Source organism: Macaca mulatta, chromosome 11 (assembly GCF_049350105.2).
Source record: "Macaca mulatta isolate MMU2019108-1 chromosome 11, T2T-MMU8v2.0, whole genome shotgun sequence".
Taxonomy (NCBI): Eukaryota; Metazoa; Chordata; class Mammalia; order Primates; family Cercopithecidae; genus Macaca; species Macaca mulatta.
Window position 1 is genome coordinate 61158690 of NC_133416.1, and position 17308 is coordinate 61175997.

Sequence of the window (17308 nt, forward strand, 5' to 3'; positions counted from 1 at the left end):
ATAAATTTCTTTCCACCTGGAGGGGAAGGGGTTGAATGCCCCCAGTGAGATTCAAATCACCCATCTCTCCTCCTATGCGTGAGTGCGTGTGTACATGGGCACTCCCCACCCTGCTCCCTTCCCAGAGGGATTGCTGTGAAAATTTTTTTGGTGGCAAATAAAGATAAATTTCATTCTGTTCAATATTATGATTTTATTTGACCCTTTTATTAACCCCTCTCCTCTTAAAATCCTCCATGCTCCCATGGTGGCGGCGGAGGAGGAGGAGGCAGGAGGGCAAAGCCCAGCCGGTGAGGACAGGCAAGCAGAGGTGAGATAGGCCGGTGCTGGCCGGCCTGGAGCTGCTCTCCGCTGGCAGGGCCAAGAGTATGGCCGTAGTTTCCTCACATTCTCAAGCTGAGGACATTCCATAGCTACTCTGAAGCTCTCCTTTCTCACGTGCAGCTCGAGCTGTGTCCAAACGCCCAGCAACGGCTTTCTGTTTAAGTACACGTTTGTTGTGGAGTTAATTGTAACCATCATCGAATTTAAATTTATAGGAATTTTTTTGGCTCCACCGCCCTTCTGCCAGATGTCTCCGTCTGTCGCAGTTAAATGTGTAGTGTGAAGGGTAGAGCTTTCTCTCTCTCTCTCTCTCTCTCTCTCTCTCTCTCTCTCTCTCTCTATGAGAAGTCTGTATTGGAATTTTTACACACTGTTTTTAAGGAAGGAGGGGACAGAAGGAGAAACCAGCCCCCTCCCTCTCCTCTCCACAGCTCCTGGGGGTGGGAAGGTGGGGACTGGCTGCTTTCCCTCTGGCACAAATGGCCAGGCTCTTCCAGACACAACAAGACGCCTGTACTGGGGCCACCCTGAGGTTTACACATTGGGTGTCCCACAGTAGAAAGCCCCAGAGATTTGTTTTGTAGGGGTTGGCACTGGGGATGGAGATACCTGTGGGGACAGTCACTATACCCATCTATATTTGCTGCAGGTTTCTTCTGTATAAAGATAATCATGGCCCTTGCAGTGCTTTCAGTGGGGGCACTCCGTTGGTCTCTGTTTCAAATTCATTATTTGGGAGCAGAGGTTCGGGACCATTTATCTCATCTTTCCCCTCTCTTTCTGTCTTTGTATAATTCAAAGAAAATGTTTTTGTCAATACAATTCTGTTGGATGAAAGGAAAAAGCATCATGACTATCAAATCTAGGGTCTGTCATTTTTGATGGTAAGAATCCCTGCAGTTTAGGTATCTAAATTTCAAATTTGTAAACGTGGGTCAGGTTGTGAGACAGGATTTGCAAACTAGGGTGTATATGCAGCCCACAATTCCCTCATGTGCCCACACACAAACGTTTTATTTAACTCGGTGTGCCTGTGGGTGCACATAAGAAGGAATATTATTTGTATGCTTTTGTCTGTTGTATGGAGTAAACCTGATCACATGCACATCTAGAGCTTGTGTCTCTGTGGTGTGTAACCACTGGCAGTGTTTGTTGAGTGTGGGCAGGAATGCAACTGAGGGGCCTCTGTACGTTTGTGTGTGTGTGTGTGTGTGTGTGTGACACTTCTCCAGGTATGATGTTTATCCACTAGCCACATTAGGAAATATTAGCCTGCTGGTCATGTTTCCTGTAAAATTAGGCTAGAGGAAACTCTATAAGATGAACCTATTTATAAAACAAAATATTAGCCTCCAAATGCCTGATTTTGGAGAAAAATATTTAAAACCCACAGGTACCACTTTCTCTGCAATGTGCAGCCCAGAAACGTCCTCCGCTCCAAAAGAGAGTTCTGCTGGATGAGAGGAGAAGGTCACCATGAAAGAAAAACAAAGGCTTCTGTGACCCAAGCCAGGAATCTGCCAGTCCTTCGTGACCCTCTAAAAAGGAGGAAAAAGGGTTTTTTGGCCCCCAAACAAACCCACCTTCGGTCTCCCAAGGTGTCCAACCCCCCTTGCAGGTCAGGGGCACTCTGGGCTCAACCTCTTGGGGTAATCCTCTCCAGCCGCAGCACTGCCCAGGAACAAAAGATCCTCGTCTAGACGCTGCCATAAAGCACCCCCACCCCATGTCTCTAAACCCAGTTTCATTTCGACCTTAACGACTCAGTCTGGCCTGTATTAGAAACTGCTTCCGCCCTAAATAGTAAACAAACCTGTAGTGGAGGGTCTTGGTTCTCCCAACACACCCCAGACCCCCACCTCCTCAGCCCCTTGCCCCACATTTTTCCTCTTTTCTCCAGCCTTTCTCAGCTCCCAGCTCCCCAGCCCCTTTCCTCCCCACCGCCCCCCCCCACAGTAAATAAACCTGAGGCCGAGTTCAAAGTTTCCCGGAGCTAAGGAGGAATGCTGGTTGTAAAAATCCAAGTTTATAGCGCACGTGGGAGTTTACAAGGGTATTAAGTGGTATGGGCTGAGAGAGCACTCTGGGCCCCTCCCCCTCCAACCATGGGCTTTGGGGGTGCAGGAGGAATCAAGGGCACTCGAAATGAGAAATGGGTTTGGGAGTAGCCTTGAGTTTGGGGTTTCTTTGTCACTTAGACTCTTAGGTGGCTGAGGTTTGGCGATGCAAGGGTCCCTTGTAAGAAGACTCAAAACCCCTGCCAAGCACCTCTGAGAGAAAGCCCCCTGGCTCTAGGTGTCCCAGATGGAAAGATTGGGGAGCTCTGTTTTGGGGGAGCAAAAGGTGTCTGAAAGGTGAACAAAGTTGGGGATATCTAGAGCCAGTTCTCAACCAGAATGGGAGAAGCTATCTTGGGCTAATTTCTCCAGTGGGCTGAGAGCAGAGAGGGCTCTTCTCTTAAGGGCAAAGAAGAACTTTGAACTTCAAGGGAGTCAAGGGCACCACCCCTTCGCTTTCCCCGCCTCTCTCAGGAATCCGTAGGGCAATTGTTTCTGGGCCAGTATTCCCTGAAGGGGGGAGCCACTGGGGTTTCTGGTGCCCCAGGGTTGGATAATGCTGTTTGCTAACCCCTCCCTACTTGGAGCCCGCCAGAACCAGTGCACGCGACTGCACTCTTTATTATTCATATAAACCTTTGGAAAAGGCAACGCCCGGGAAGTTTTTATAACTTTGTTTGGCATAAAAATTTTACAAGATTCCCCATCCCTTAAAAAAAAAAAAAAAAAGTAAGTTTTCGTCTTGCCATGGGATGAAATCACAGGTCTTTGAGAGGCAGAGGTGAGAGGGGCTCTGTGGGGTGGCAGTTCAGGGAAGGGAGTGTATGGAGCTGCCTTTTTCTAAGGCAAAAAGGCTTGAAGGTCTGAGTCAGTCCTTCCTGAGGCCCATCTTGGACTCAGCTTTGGAGCATCTTTGGACAGAGTCCTGTCCACTCTGCTCTTGCACACTTACAAACTCTAAAAGTTTGGACAATATCAGCATGACAAGACCTTCCCCCATCACACCCTCTTGTTCTCCTGTAGGCACTACTCTCTCTCTCTCTACACACACACACACATACACACACACACACACACACAGACACACACCTCTCTGCACAGCCCCCCTCCAATCCACTGCACAAAGCAAAGACCCATAACCTTGACTCAGACTGCTGGTTTGGGAGGGTCTCTGCACACACAGCCCTGCATCCTGGCCTGCCGCCTGTGAAGTCAACAATGGGTTTGAAGAAAGAATCCAAAACACCAAGAAACTCCTGCCCAGAGGTTGCAGTGGTTGCAGGACCAGAGGAGACAGAGGGCCAGCAGGGCTGCAGTCCAGGAGCAGAGAACAAAGGCGGCCATGTGGGAGATGGCCTTGCCCATGGATGACCCCTGGACCTTCCCCTCATCCTGGGACTGACAGAATCCCATTTGCTCATTTCCCCTAACTCCAGCCTTGGGAGCACCAACTGGGCTCAACTTTGGGCCATTTTAATGTTTCAGCTCCGGAGGTCAGGACAAAGATGGGACAACTTCTCCAAAGGCAGGCCTGGTAGACAAGCCTCCTTTGGGGTGATGGAAGTGAAAATACATGACCTCTGAATCCTGGCACTTGAAGAAGCCATCAGCATTAGTGTGGATGTGCCCCAGAATCCGATTTTTCCTCCCTCTAATGGCGACTGCTGAGGCCTGGCTGCTGGCGGCTGGCAGCCCTACACTTCGCCTTGTGAGGAGGAGCTGAGCTAAGGCCGTGGGCGGGAGAAGGTCAACTCCAAGCCTTAGCAGCTGGGCTAGGGAGGTATGCGACTGAGCCTGGTGCTGTCCCCCTCACTAAGCCCAGCACACCAGAGAAAAATAAGAAAGGCTAGGAAAGAAAGTCAGGGGGAAGGAAATAATTGGAGAGAGAAAAGAGCAAAGAATGAATTGTATAATAAAGAAAGAAGGAAATGAGGAAATGGGAGAAATAAGGAAGACAATTAAGAAAGAGAAAGGATTGGAAAAAGAAGAAAAGAATATATTACAGGCAGAAAGGAGGAAAAAGGAAACCAGAAAGAAGCAAATAAAGAGAAAAGCGAAGGATGAAACAAGAAGGAAAGAAAGAAGAGAAGAAAAGAAAAAAAAGAAAAATAGAAAAGAAAGGAAAGGAAGGCAAACAGAGATCTTTGAAAAGGAATTTAACCGGTAAGAAAGGATCGGTGTTTTTCTCCGGAGCAAGCCAGCCTAACCACAGCCCCGACTCTAGCTGGAAACCTGACTTACTGGGGGCAACTTAGAAGCAAACCACTAAAGTGGGGAGCAGGGCCTGCCTAAGACATCCTCCCACCCGTCTCCTCCCCACAAAGCTTCTCTCCGAGGTGTCTTCGGTCTGGTTTCAATTCAGGGGACAAAATTAAATAACTGGCCAGCTTCGGCAGGGCCAGGAAGCAGTCAGACTGGTACGGGTTATCAAAATTCGGGATTCGGAGATCTCAGACAGCACTTTGGGTAAAAGTGAATATTTGTGGCTGTGTACACATATTTCAGTGGAAGTTAGACACGTGTATAGATGCTGAACTCCATAGCATCTGTGTGCAAGTGTGTACAATGTCAAGATGTGACAGATTCTGCTGGCCGAGCTATCCCGAGGGCTGTGAGGTCCAGAGTAGACCAGAGGCCCCGCTAAGCGTCCTCAGCCTCCTACCTTCCTCTAGTACCTGTTTGAAAATCTTTTTCTTTTCTGGGTCTCTGGGCATTCCGAATTTTGCCTGAAATTTCCCTGCTTCCAATTCAGCTGGGGCAGAGCCTGGTGTTAGTGAAGAAGAAAAGCAAATCTTTTCTTTAAGTTTTGGGAAGAGAAGGATTTATCTCGGCCTCCAAAGCAAGAGGAAAAAACCTGCAATCTCTGGTGTGATTCTGTTTTCTCTTTGCTTAGAAAGATTTCAATACACATATTTTATTTTTATTTTATTATTTAACCCAAAAGGGAAAGACATTCTTCCTTTTTCACTTCATCTTCAGAATTTCCCAGTTGACTTTGTTAACCTCTTGGGGAAACTCCGATAATTTTTGCTGGAGAAACCAGGGTGCTTCTGGGGTGTGTTGAGGGCTACGGCCAGGAAAGCAACCAAGGTTCCTTTTTTGTTCATTGAGAATATTTTCCTTCTTCTGCTTTCACGTGGGGACCCCTAGCGCCCCAGCCCTTGGGCTGCCCTGTGGAACCCGCTGGATCCTCCCAGAGTATTCACAGAGCTCCTGAACCCTCCTCCTCTGCACTGCTCACAGCCCCACAGGCAGAAGGAGGCCCAGCCCCGTCCTTGCTGCCTTTCCAGGATCTGGATACCCGGGAAGGGAGAAAGGGGTCAGGGCACTGGCCCTGGGTGGGATTTGTCAGGTCGTATGCACAGCCTGGCCCCACTGTGGGCTGCAGCCCCTGGATTTTCATGTTCCCAAGTTGAGGTAAGAAGGGGGAGCCCCAGACTTAGGCATAGGCATAGGTCTCTCGGCACCCTCGGAAAGTTGGGGAAATTGATTAAAAAGAGTCCATATGTGGATGATTCTAGCAACACAGGCCTTCCCTGGATCCTAATCCAGTTGCCAAGGGCACAGGCTTGGTCCTGTGGGGCAGGGCGGTAGGTGCCTGGCAGTGGCGGCAGGCGGGGTGGCTGTGGCGGCCCGCATGCCTTTGAACGCCAGGCCTGGACAATAGGACGGAAACAGCCTTTGCTCGTGGCCTCAGGAAAGATCGAGCCCAAGGGGGCAGGGCTGGGACCCAGGCCCCCACAAATGCTCCCTTCGCCAGTCTCAAACACTCACTTTTTCCTTCCTTTTACCTCCACTGAAGCAGAATCCCAAAGTCTGTGAAAACCCAACAAGTTATTCAGCTCTGCGCCGTCCGAGCGGGCTCAGTTTAACAGCTCCGGGTTTTCGTTTATCTTGCGTAATTAGAGGCAAACATTTGTCCCACCGGGGGTCCCACTTAGGCTGATGAATTTGATTTCTTTTTTCATTAATGGGCCGTGTTTATCATACTTCTAATTATTTCAATTTTAAACACTATTCGTTCTTGTGAGGAGGCGGGAGTCGAGGCGGGAGGCTCCTCCCCGGAGTATTATTTTCATTAATGACGGCGAGTGACTCTGTCCTCTCCCTTGGCTAAGGTGAGAGGTGGGCTTGGAAAGAGGTTGGGTGGTGGGGCCCCTGAAGCCGATGACTCTGCTCCCTGTCTGCTGGTTCCCCAGGCTAGGCCTTGCGGCTTGTCTGAAGTTTATCTCCTTCACCCTTTGCTGCCGACTGCTTCACCCCCTCCCAAGCTGTGCTCAAACCCTTTGCGGTTCTTCCCTGGAAAACTTTCTCTGATCCCAGCCTGGCCTGGCCTGGGCAGACGCTCGGGCAGCGCTGTCCTGGCCCCCAGCTACTAACACCTAGAGGAAAAAACAGAAAAGGCTGAGGTGGCCAAGGGGCACTTGGCCGTGGGGAAAAGGACGCACCAGACTCCAAAATGGGGGGTAAGGGTAGGGAACTGGAACACTAAATTCCTGGGAAAAGCACACCAGGCAGGAAAATAAAGGAGACGTGAAAGAGGGGGGAGGGAACCCCCAAAGCCATATAATTCTCAATTGCTTTGGTATTTAATTTCATCGTCCCATAAATGAGGAAATATCAGTTCCCATACTAAATTTTTATCCCTGACTGATAAATATGACGGGAAATTTTCGTTGGGTCCTCGTAAAAGGGAACGGTTTCGATCAAACTGGTGGGGAAAGACTAATGCAGATAATACAAACAGAGTGGCCATAAAGTCTCGCCCATTTCCCGCGGGATGGGCGGTGGGACAAATGGCTCCCTGGATTGACTGCTGCCCGGACTGTCCCAAGTCTGGGGCCTAAACAGCCTAACCTTGCCCTGGATAACCCCCATGCTGAGGCCACGGTGACCCTGCAAATGAAAACACAAAACCATTTCAAATCTCCCCTGGCCGGTCATGCAAGCAAATCATACACTACATTTTTCCTTCCAGTTTTCCGGAGGTTCAGGAACCCCTGCATCTTCTCTCTCCACCCCTGGATGGGGAAATTCGGAGGATTTCTTTCTGTGGTCTTCTAGCCGCAGCGGGCTTGGGCCTCCCTAGAAGCGGTCTAGCCTCCTCACTCCTCCACGCCAGGGCGCTGGACTCCAGTCCTTTCCCCGCCAACCTCCAGCCCTTCGGAAAGTCTGAACCCCAGGCTCTGTCCAGGGAAAAATGTGGGGCGACCGGAAAGACAAGTTGTTCTCCAGATTCCGTTTCCTGAGGAAGGGGTGGAGAGTTTAGTTCGCTTTGGAAGAAGGCGATGGAAAAACGGAAATAACTATTTGAAAAATACGGTTCCCCTTATTTCTTCCTTTTATTTAAAAAGAACCACAAAAATAGACTGGTCTGTCTTCTTTCAAACATGCTCCCAGCCCATGCGCTCTGTAAAGGACGCCTCTCTGGGTCGGGTTTTATTGTGTCTTGTGTGCTGGTTCCCGTGTCATACGTGACTTCTCCAAACTGACCGAGGCTCCGCAGGTTCCCTCTTTCTTTCCCGGAATATTCCCTGTTTTAGTGGGGGCAAGGTCAAGCGGAAAGCGAGGGCCGCCAGGGCCTGAAGTAAAGTAGCAGAACCGGCTCCAAGGCCAAAGCCTTGTGGGCTCCTGAGATGGTGACCCAGGAGCCGCCCACCCTGCCAGGCCCAGGCCGCAGCTCTCGGGTCGGGGATCGGGTGCCTCTGGTCTCTGGCTTCCTCTTTCTCCTACGCCGCGTCCATTCGGAAACTCCTTTTCCGAGCAGCCATGAAGTGACCATGACCCCCTCCCTGGCCCACCCTAGAGGCTGGAGATTCCCCGTCAACCCCCACAGGGAACTTGCAACTCCACCAACCTCCAGCGCCGCGGCCCCCAAGCTTCCAGCCCCGAGGGCCAAGTCCGGAGAAAAGAGGAGGCAGGAGAGCAGAAACTTTAGTCCTGTTTGGGATTCCTTAACTTTTTTTCCCCTTTCTCTGCTCATCAGATCCCCCCACTCCCCCCACAAAAAAAACCTCACCCCACTCCCATCCCCAAGGGAAGAAGCGGGAGCCGGGGCCGGGGAGGTGAAAAGGGGAGATGAAGAGTGGGGAGAAGTACCTGATTCGTGTCTCGACCTTTTAATTTGAATTTGACTGTTTTGAGCCCCGGGTAGCCTCGCTCTCTCCCTCTCTCCCGCATTTTCCCCCTCTCCGCCCCCTTCTCCCCAGGAGTTACAGGCTGGTTACTGGATAAACAAACCCCACTCTTTCCAGGACCCTCACCCCCATCCCCCCTCCACCCCCCTACCGCCCCTGCAGCCCGGGGGGCGCTTCCTTTGTTCGCCGGGAAGGGCTCCGGTGCCCCTACCCCGAGGCAGCTGCTAGGTGGCGCTGTTACTCCACTCTGCGCGCTCCGCCTGCCGACAACTTGACCCCGCTGACGTCACGGCCGTCTGAATCATCAAGGCCATTTTCAAATCCCATTGGTCTAGCCGTCACATGGTGAGAACCGAATGCGCGGATAATTATGGAGCTGATATTTCCCCCCCTCCCCTTCTTTTTCCTCCCTCCCCTCCAACCGCGCCCCCCCTCCCCGATGGGGGAAAAAAAAGATGTCAGCTCCTCCGCTGTAGTATTGCTCCTTAAAAACCCCTCTCTCTGAAAATGACATGCCCTCGCAATGTAACTCCGAACTCGTACGCGGAGCCCTTGGCTGCGCCCGGCGGAGGAGAGCGCTATAGCCGGAGCGCAGGCATGTATATGCAGTCTGGGAGTGACTTCAACTGCGGGGTGATGAGGGGCTGCGGGCTCGCGCCCTCGCTCTCCAAGAGGGACGAGGGCGGCAGTCCCAGCCTCACCCTCAACACCTATCCGTCCTACCTCTCGCAGCTGGACTCCTGGGGCGACCCCAAAGCCGCCTATCGCCTGGAACAACCTGTTGGCAGGCCGCTGTCCTCCTGCTCCTACCCACCTAGTGTCAAGGAGGAGAATGTCTGCTGCATGTACAGCGCAGAGAAGCGGGCGAAAAGTGGCCCCGAGGCAGCTCTCTACTCCCACCCCCTGCCGGAGTCCTGCCTTGGGGAGCACGAAGTACCCGTGCCCAGCTACTACCGCGCCAGCCCGAGCTACTCCGCGCTGGACAAGACGCCCCACTGTTCCGGGGCCAACGACTTCGAAGCCCCTTTCGAGCAGCGGGCCAGTCTCAACCCGCGCGCCGAACATCTGGAATCGCCTCAGCTGGGCGGCAAAGTGAGTTTCCCTGAGACCCCCAAGTCCGACAACCAGACCCCTAGCCCCAGTGAGATCAAGACGGAGCAGAGCCTGGCGGGCCCTAAAGGCAGCCCCTCGGAAAGCGAAAAGGAGAGGGCTAAAACTGCCGACTGCAGCCCAGACACCTCGGATAACGAAGCGAAAGGTAAGGCCGCCTGGGCCGCGGGCGCTACTGGGACGTTCCGGCACTTGGTCTTCGCGGCCGGGGGAGGCGGGCAGGGGAGAGGGTTGGGCCCAGGAGGCCCCAGACCATTTCGGGAATGCGACCCTGGCTTGCGGCTAGTGTCTGCTGAGCTCCAGGCTGATGGCGCGTCACTTAGCTGGGGAAGGTAAGCGGCGACGTGGAGGTGTCTGCCCGGCCCCGGCCATGGGTGCTAAGGCGGGGGCGGTGCGCACCGCGGGCAGCCTGCAGGCGCAGTGTGCTGCCCCGGACGGGTGGCTGCTCCCAGGCGCGTGCTGGCTGTGGTATGCTTTCTCAATGCTGGTGTCCTGGGGAGCTGATGCCCCCCAGCTCAGGTCAGGGGCTTGCAAAAAGCCTAAAATGGCGATCTTGGGCCAGGGACTAGGGAAGCTGGGGAGATGGGGGGGTTCTCTTTACTGCGTTTTCCCAGTTGAAAATTGTTTCCTGCGAAACGCGATTTGTTGTTTGTGGGTCTGATCTGTGCGTGCGGTTTGGGCTCCTGCGGCTTTTGGCTCGGCCGGGGGTCTTGGGCAGCGAGGCTGGGGCCGGAAGAGGTGGAGGTGAAGGGCTGCCGGCCACGGCCCTCCCTCCTCCAGATGCCTGGCTTGGATGGCGTTGGAACAGGGCATTTGGAATGTTGTAAGTTTTCTGTTTCCTCTTTTAATTTTTTCTTTTCCATTTTTTCTAGTTAAATTATCTTTTTTCATTGGTTTCCAAAAGCAGCTTACAAATGAGTGGTTGGGAAATTTCTGTGTGCGTGGCAAGAGGTTTTCTCCTGAAAGGGAATGTGGCTTTGGTTGGATTTCACTGTAATTTGGGTTAAGAGAAAGCCCAGCCAGAGTTCAAGCTCAGAGTTCAAGATTCATTTCTGCTGTAGGAGCTGGAGGCCTTGAGGATCTTTCTCTGATACTTGGGGAAAGAATGTGGAGGAAACGGGAGCAGGGGAGGGAAGCTGAGGGGAACGACTTTTCCTGAAAAGTTGTAGCAAAGAGCCTCAGAAAAAGGCCCAACCAACGGGGAAGAATAAACCTGCTCCCCACAACACCGGCTAATGGTGACAGAATATAAGGGGCTCATTGGGTATAGAGGCAGATGAAATATTGAGAGTGGAGCAGGCTAGGGGCGGCCTGGATCTCCTGGTGCTTTGTATATGGACGCGACGCACACGCATGCCTACGGGCGACCTGTGCCACACTCACACACATCCGTATTGCATGCTTCTTGCACACTCACACACACCACTCACACATGCAGGGGCACTCTTTTGGCGGGCAAGGGCAGAGCCTCATCCTCTTGGGTCTGCAAAGGTGGCCTTGGCAAATCATCCCCATAGAGACACTGACTGGAAGATGAGCACTGGTGTGTTCATGAGGGGGAGAGTGAGGCGCCTACAGCCTGGAAGCCTTTACTGTGGCACGTGTGCAGTGTGAAGGTTTAATCTTATACCCTCTCTACTGACCCTGAGCTTGGTTAGGGAGAGATTTGAGGCAGGAAAAGCTGCATTCTAGCCCCACCAAAAGCAAAGTCAAGGTTAACAAGTTCACCTCTTAACTCGACCTGCACCCATTCCCATAGGCTCTCCTTTTTCTCTAGCTGTCCCCACAGCAACCTAATCCCTCCCACCCCAAGGAATCCCTCTTACCCTGTACCCTGTCTGTGTCCTTCTTTCCCCTCCTCCTATTTTGATGTCTCCACCAGTCCAGAGGCAAGAGAGCTTTTGGCTAAACTTCCCCATTTATAATTTATCTTGTCCCCCCGCCCCACCAAACCTAACAACCTCAGTAAGAAAATAAACAGGACATGGTTACATGTGGAGAGCCTGTAAACAATCTGGCAAGAGGCTGCAGGTGCAGAGACAGGAGAGAAAATTCGAAACATTCAGATTTTTTAGACTGCAGCCTCAAGTTTGCCTTTTTTGTGTGTTTTCTGGTTCCTCTTAGGCCCCCGCCCCACCCCACCCCCATCAAGATAAGATCCAGGAATCTGGCAGTCTGATTTGGAATAGGGAGGAGAGAAAGCTCAGAGCCATCAGCAGAGTCCTTTGCTGGGTGTCCTCTCAGGTCTTTGGACTCTGTGTTTTGCCCTTAAAAAGATGGCCAGGTTCCCTTCTGCTGCTTGAGAAGCAGGGCTGGTCCATTTCCGCAAAAATGTGTGTCAGGGAGAGAGGCTGTCAATAAGATCATGGGAAATGCACAGCATTCTATAGTATCTCCTTACATAAATAGACACATGTACATATCTGTGTGTGTGTACTTACATGTATAGTACATGTGTGTATCTCTACAGGTATACATGTGTACTTGCAGGCATATACATCTACGTATGCACAGACTGGGCAGGGGGTTTCTAGGAGGCTGCATTTCCTCAGGATATGCAGGTCTCTCCCTTGAGCTTAGGTCCTTTGACCAGGAAAGTTGTTTGAGGACCCTTTAGGATACCCCAGCTCTGTTGTCCCTGACCTCTGCTGCTCTCACAAGCTCCCCTGCCTCAGCTACACATACCTGGGGGAAATGATTAAGAGAGGAAGCGATGGCAATGGGAGACCTAAGGGAGCAGAGTCACTTTGTGGCAGCTCAGGTTGGGGTAAGAGCTGGGAGTCCAGTGCAGGGACCACTGCAATGGCCTCTGGCCACAGATCCTAGAACAAAGTCCCTCCACCAAGTTGAAACAGGTCAAAGCTCTCTGGGAATTTCTCTGGGCTGTGGGTGGACTCTGCTCTGGTCTGGGGCCTGGAAAATGCTTTTCCTTCTGGTTGGATTTTTCCAGAGCTGGAATGGAACAGAGAGAAGGGGGGACCTGGCAAGATGTAGGGAATCTGCCAGGGTCAGCCAGCTGGGGGAAAGCGAGGGTACTCAGGATCTTTTAGATTAAGGTGGACTTGGGTAATTTAAATTTAATAAACGCCTGGAGGCAAGAACTTCCTCCCTTTATCTCCCTAAGTCTAAGCCCCAAAGAAATTGTAAGAACCCTGAACCTAAGAGGAGCCCACCGGCCAGGCCCCTAGGGCAAGAGCAGCTCCCCTATGCTCCCTCAGCCACCCCACAGCAGGCTGGCAAAGGCTGCAGCGCTGAGAGGGTTTTCGACTTCGAGGGATACTTATGCAAATAATGTTATTTTTAACAGAGGAGATAAAGGCAGAAAACACCACAGGAAATTGGCTGACAGCAAAGAGCGGAAGGAAGAAGAGGTGCCCCTATACTAAACACCAGACGCTGGAATTGGAGAAAGAATTTCTGTTCAATATGTATTTGACGCGAGAGCGCCGCCTGGAGATTAGCAAGACCATTAACCTTACAGACAGACAAGTCAAAATCTGGTTTCAAAATCGCAGAATGAAACTCAAGAAAATGAACCGAGAGAATCGGATCCGGGAACTGACCTCCAATTTTAATTTCACCTGAGCGCGAGGCCTCTCCTCCTCCCTTCCCCCGCCTTCCTTTCCCCGCCCCTCCTCCCTTTGTGCCTGGTGATATATTTTTTTTCCCTCCCTGAGTATAAATGCAACGCGCCTGCAAAAAAGGCAAAGACCTCAGACTCTCCTTCCAAGAGACCTATGGTTCGTGCTGCGAAGATGCTTCCACTTAAAGCATGAGAAATGGGGTGCTGGGGTGTGGGGTGTGGTGTGTGCCCTCATAGATGGGGGTGGGAGTGTGGCTGGTGTGTGTGTCAAACCCTCACTCACCCACGCACTCACACATAGCATTCTGTTCTCCATGCAAAGTTAAGATCGAATCCACCCGCTTGTAGGGGAAAAAGAGGAAAAAATTAACCAGAGAGGGTCTGTAATCTCGCAGAGCACAGGCAGAATCGTTCCTTCCTTGCTGCATTTCCTCCTTAGACTAATAGATGTTTTGGAAAGTTCGGCTAGTGTTCATGTGTTTGTTGTAGCACCCAGAGCCTCCACCAAACCCTCTCCGTGTCTTTACCTCCCAGTCGCTCTAAGAATCTGCTTGAAGTCTCGTATTTGTACTGCTTTTTGCTTTTCTCTCACCCCTCCCAGCACCCCCACATCCCCCATCTATTAACATCTCAGAAATTTCATCCAGAGGAACAAAAAAATTAAAAATAGAACATAGCAAAGCAAAAACAGAATGCCCCCCCCCCAATATTGCCCTGTTCCTGTCTGGGAGTTGTGTTATTTAAAGATGTTCTGTATGTTGTATCTTTTGCATGTAGCTTCCTTAATGGAGAAAAAAATCCTAATAAATTTCCAGAATCATAATCCTCAAACGGATGGTTTTTTGGTTTTAGTGATTTTTAGCGACACCCCCTCCCCCGAAGAGGCTGAGTGTGTGGATGTGTGTGTTTTGTGTTTGACTCATCTCCTAGAGCCTTTCTAGAACGTCTCTTGGCGGGTTTAATGTAAGTGAGAGACCATAACGTTGATTTAAATATTATCCAGGTGACCACAATAAGTCAAGGTCATAAAACAGTAATGTCAGGATGGTCTTGGTGCGCGCGAGAGGTGGATTTTATGATCTGCAAATATAATGTGGTGCTGCAGTAAAAGATGCATTTAAAGGTGACTGGAGGAGGGAAAGAGGCAGAGAGCAAACTGCAATCTTGAGGAGCAGACGGATCTGATTGCCTGGGGTGCTGGGCTGGGCGCACCCCACTGCTGCTGGGGGTCACCCAAAGAGCCCCCCACCCATCCAAGGAAAGGAATAAACTTAACCGCTGGAGGGGCATGAGGAGCTCAGCCCCCCCAACCTCAACAGCAGCTAACAGAAACGCCAAGAGCAGCAGGAGGAGGCAGCGACAAGGTAAGAGAAGCGGTTTCTTGTTCTTTTCTTGGCGGTGGAGTGGGGACGAGCGGTGTCCCCAGGTGCCCGGCATCCAGCGGACAGAGCCTGGAGGAAGGTGTTTAGGGCATCTGTGCTTGCCGAGAATCCAGGCTTTCCTTGTGGCCGCTGGCAGCGGAGGGCAGCGACTGGGAGCTCCCTCTCCTCCCCTCCCCGGCTCATTGCCGTGGGAGTTCCACGGTTAAAGGGATAAATTGATGGTTTTTGGCTTCTTTATGTTTTCGGGCACTCTGGGTCTCCTCGAGGTCGACGCTCTGGTCTAGGTGTTGCTCAGTCTGGTCGTCTGTTGGTGGGGGAGGGGGAATACAGCGGGTTGAAGCTTGAAGCTTAGGTTTTCCTGCTTTTCGCTGGTTTGGGTGTGAGCCTCGTCCAGCCTCTTGTTCCCTGTGCTCCCTGGCTGTAGGGTTTTGCCAGACAAGTGGCCTGATTGGAAGTGGCTCCAGAGCACAGGGCTATGATTCAGCCACCCACATTCGCTGAGAAGCCTAAACCGAGCTGAGAGGGAGAGGATCAGAAGGAGTCTAGGAGAAAAGAGCAGGAGAGCCAGATGGACAAGAGAGGGGACCCAGCTCCAGAGTGGAAGGAAGATCCAGCTTCCCCCAGGGCCAGGGACACATGCAAGGGAACAGCTCCACTGCGGTGCTGGGGGTGGGGCCGGGATTTGGCGGCCAGCGGTCCCATTTCACTAGATTTTTCCTGAGCGATTTGCTTAGACCAGAAACTAATGAAGGCAGTCAGACTCCCTACCCACCCAGCAACCCAAAGTCTACTCTCTAGTCCTTAGGGAGGTTGTGGGGGCGGAAAGGGGGACGGGGCTGAATTTCTTCCTTCCCCAACCCCCTTCCCTTCTCCTCCGGATAGATGCAAAGCTGAATCTCCCGCCCTGCTCGCTCAGCTGATCTGTGGCTTAGGTAGTTTCATGTTGTTGGGATTGAGTTTTGAACTCGGCAACAAGAAACTGCCTGAGTTACATCAGTCGGTTTTCGTCGAGGGCCCCAACCCACCTCTCCCACTCCTACCTTCCCAGTGGGACTGCCCCCCTGCCCCCTCCCAGATAGGGCAAAGTGGGTGCAGACCAAGGAGGGCAAGCTGTGAGTGGGGTTGCAGAACAAGTCTGGAGAACCCTGCTTTATGCCGTCCTCTCCTCAACCTGTCCCAATCCCTGTGACTAAGGGAGAGGAGTTTTTCCTGCAGCTATTGTCTCCTGGGCCCAGCTGATGGAGACAGACAGAGGGTCCAGCCAATTCCAAGGAAATTCAGGAGTTTGAGTAAGAGGTGGCCTGGCGGGCGAGCTCAGTTGGGCAGCAGGGTGGGGCAGAATCATTAGCAGAGAGAGGAGACAAAAAGAGAAGAGGGTCTCCGGAATGGTTAGCCTCTCCCACCTACCACCTCCAGTTGACTGGGGCTCGAGAATCCCCTTAGAAAAGTAGGGTACCTGGAGGTTCCAAGAGTTGGGGAACTCTGAGTGCCAGCCCAGCCATTTCCCCTTCCCCTTCTATAGCTCTATCTCCAGGGGAAGGACATGTTTGGGGTGTTGGTAGGTTAGAGAAAAGCCATCAAGTCCAAGTAGAACCCCTCACACACACACACGCAACTGGAAAACATCAGGCAAAAACCTGACTCTGGTCTCTGTTTGGTCATCTGTGGCCCGTAGGCCTCGGTCTCTGTGACTGTAACTGTCAGGCTGTCTTTGCACTATGTGGAAACGTAAGGGTGAACAGAGGCTGCCCGTGACAACCATTGCTATGTTGGTGGAAAGGTTGTTGGCTGATGCCAGGGGGAGGAGGGGAAGAGAATGGGGTAGAGGAAAATCTGAGCCCTGTGAAACTTTGCAAAGGTTCCTCTAGTCCTTTCCCCCTCTGGTTCTTCGATTCTGCCCCCGGTTGCTACAGAGAAAGTTCTCAAAAGAGATTTCTTTGCCTGCCTGCTGGCGGAGTGAGGTGGGGGGATAAATGGGGGAGGGGTTAAGGAGACTGAGGAGATACACCCCTGTTCTCAGAGATACTGGGGAATAGAAGCCAAAAGAAGGTCAGGTTCTTGGTTCTCTTACTGTGAAATTATTATGATTATTAAAATATTATAAACTTCTAAACAGGGAAACAACATTATGTCCCCGTAACAAAATATATACAGAGTTCTATATTCTCACAGTCATCTGCTGGGAGGGATATATGTGACCTTGTATGAGTGTAGGCTCTGTGTCTGTCTGTTTCCCCTAGGCTCTCTTAAATACCCTGCTGCATGTATTTATACACGCACACATTTATTTTCCCCTCTCTCTTATGCAAACATATTTATTTTGACTGCTAAGGAAGCTGGAGGAGAAAATGAGAATAGAGTTTCTTGTCTCTCTAGCTGAATTGTTGGTCTGTCTATCCCCCATCCCTTTGTGGGGGAAAAAATTTCTTCTCTTGGAGAGAAGTATTCAAACCTCTCTATGGCTCCCAGGGAAATGGGGAAGTTTCCAGAGAGGCAGGCCAGCTGGTGGGAGGCAGGCAAGGGATTCCCCTAGTTTGGGGGCTCCTAGCAGCCTTTGAGTCTTCAGGCTGCCCCAGGCACACAGTCAGTTGGGGTAAAGGGTATCCCAGGCAGGGACTGGGTGCTCAGGAGTATTTGGCTTAGAGATAGAGTCTCTGATGGGCCGAAATTCACCAATGAACGACTTCTGTGATTTGGGTCTCTGTGCCCCCATTT

At 51.7% G+C, this 17308-nt stretch overlaps 2 protein-coding genes, 1 long non-coding RNA gene and 1 other non-coding gene across 7 annotated transcripts in view; 2 read left to right on the forward strand and 2 right to left on the reverse strand.

The window, feature by feature from the left end:
- Nucleotides 1-17308, reverse strand: part of ATP5MC2 (ATP synthase membrane subunit c locus 2) — a 494192-nt gene that overhangs the window by 324562 nt on the left and 152322 nt on the right. The window contains exon 1 of one of the 3 annotated variants that reach the window (XM_077954436.1): nt 15650-15653. The exons of the other annotated variants lie outside the window; for them this stretch is intronic. The gene's annotated coding sequence lies outside the window, so the exon portion shown is untranslated. Of the gene's footprint in view, nt 1-15649; nt 15654-17308 lie in introns of those variants that run through there. 3 annotated transcript variants of the gene reach the window in all.
- On the reverse strand, nt 7701-9370 carry LOC114670859 (uncharacterized). The gene is made up of 3 exons (XR_003720639.2): nt 9242-9370; nt 8730-8849; nt 7701-7915 (listed from the first exon to the last, which is right to left on the reverse strand). It is a non-coding gene; the product is annotated as an uncharacterized LOC114670859 (long non-coding RNA).
- On the forward strand, nt 8856-14042 carry HOXC10 (homeobox C10). Of its 2 annotated transcripts, none has more exons than XM_015151881.3 (2): nt 8856-9776; nt 12936-14042. In XM_015151881.3, the coding sequence occupies exons 1-2, from the start codon at nt 9026-9028 to the stop codon at nt 13211-13213; spliced, it is 1029 nt and encodes a 342-aa protein (XP_015007367.1). In that variant the 5' UTR covers nt 8856-9025; the 3' UTR covers nt 13214-14042. The 2 variants fall into 2 exon arrangements, with proteins under 2 accessions (XP_015007367.1, XP_077810557.1); XM_077954431.1 differs by having other exon boundaries at nt 8865-9960.
- Nucleotides 15499-15608, forward strand: MIR196A-2 (microRNA mir-196a-2). Its single transcript, NR_032440.1, has one exon. It is a non-coding gene; the product is annotated as a microRNA mir-196a-2 (primary transcript).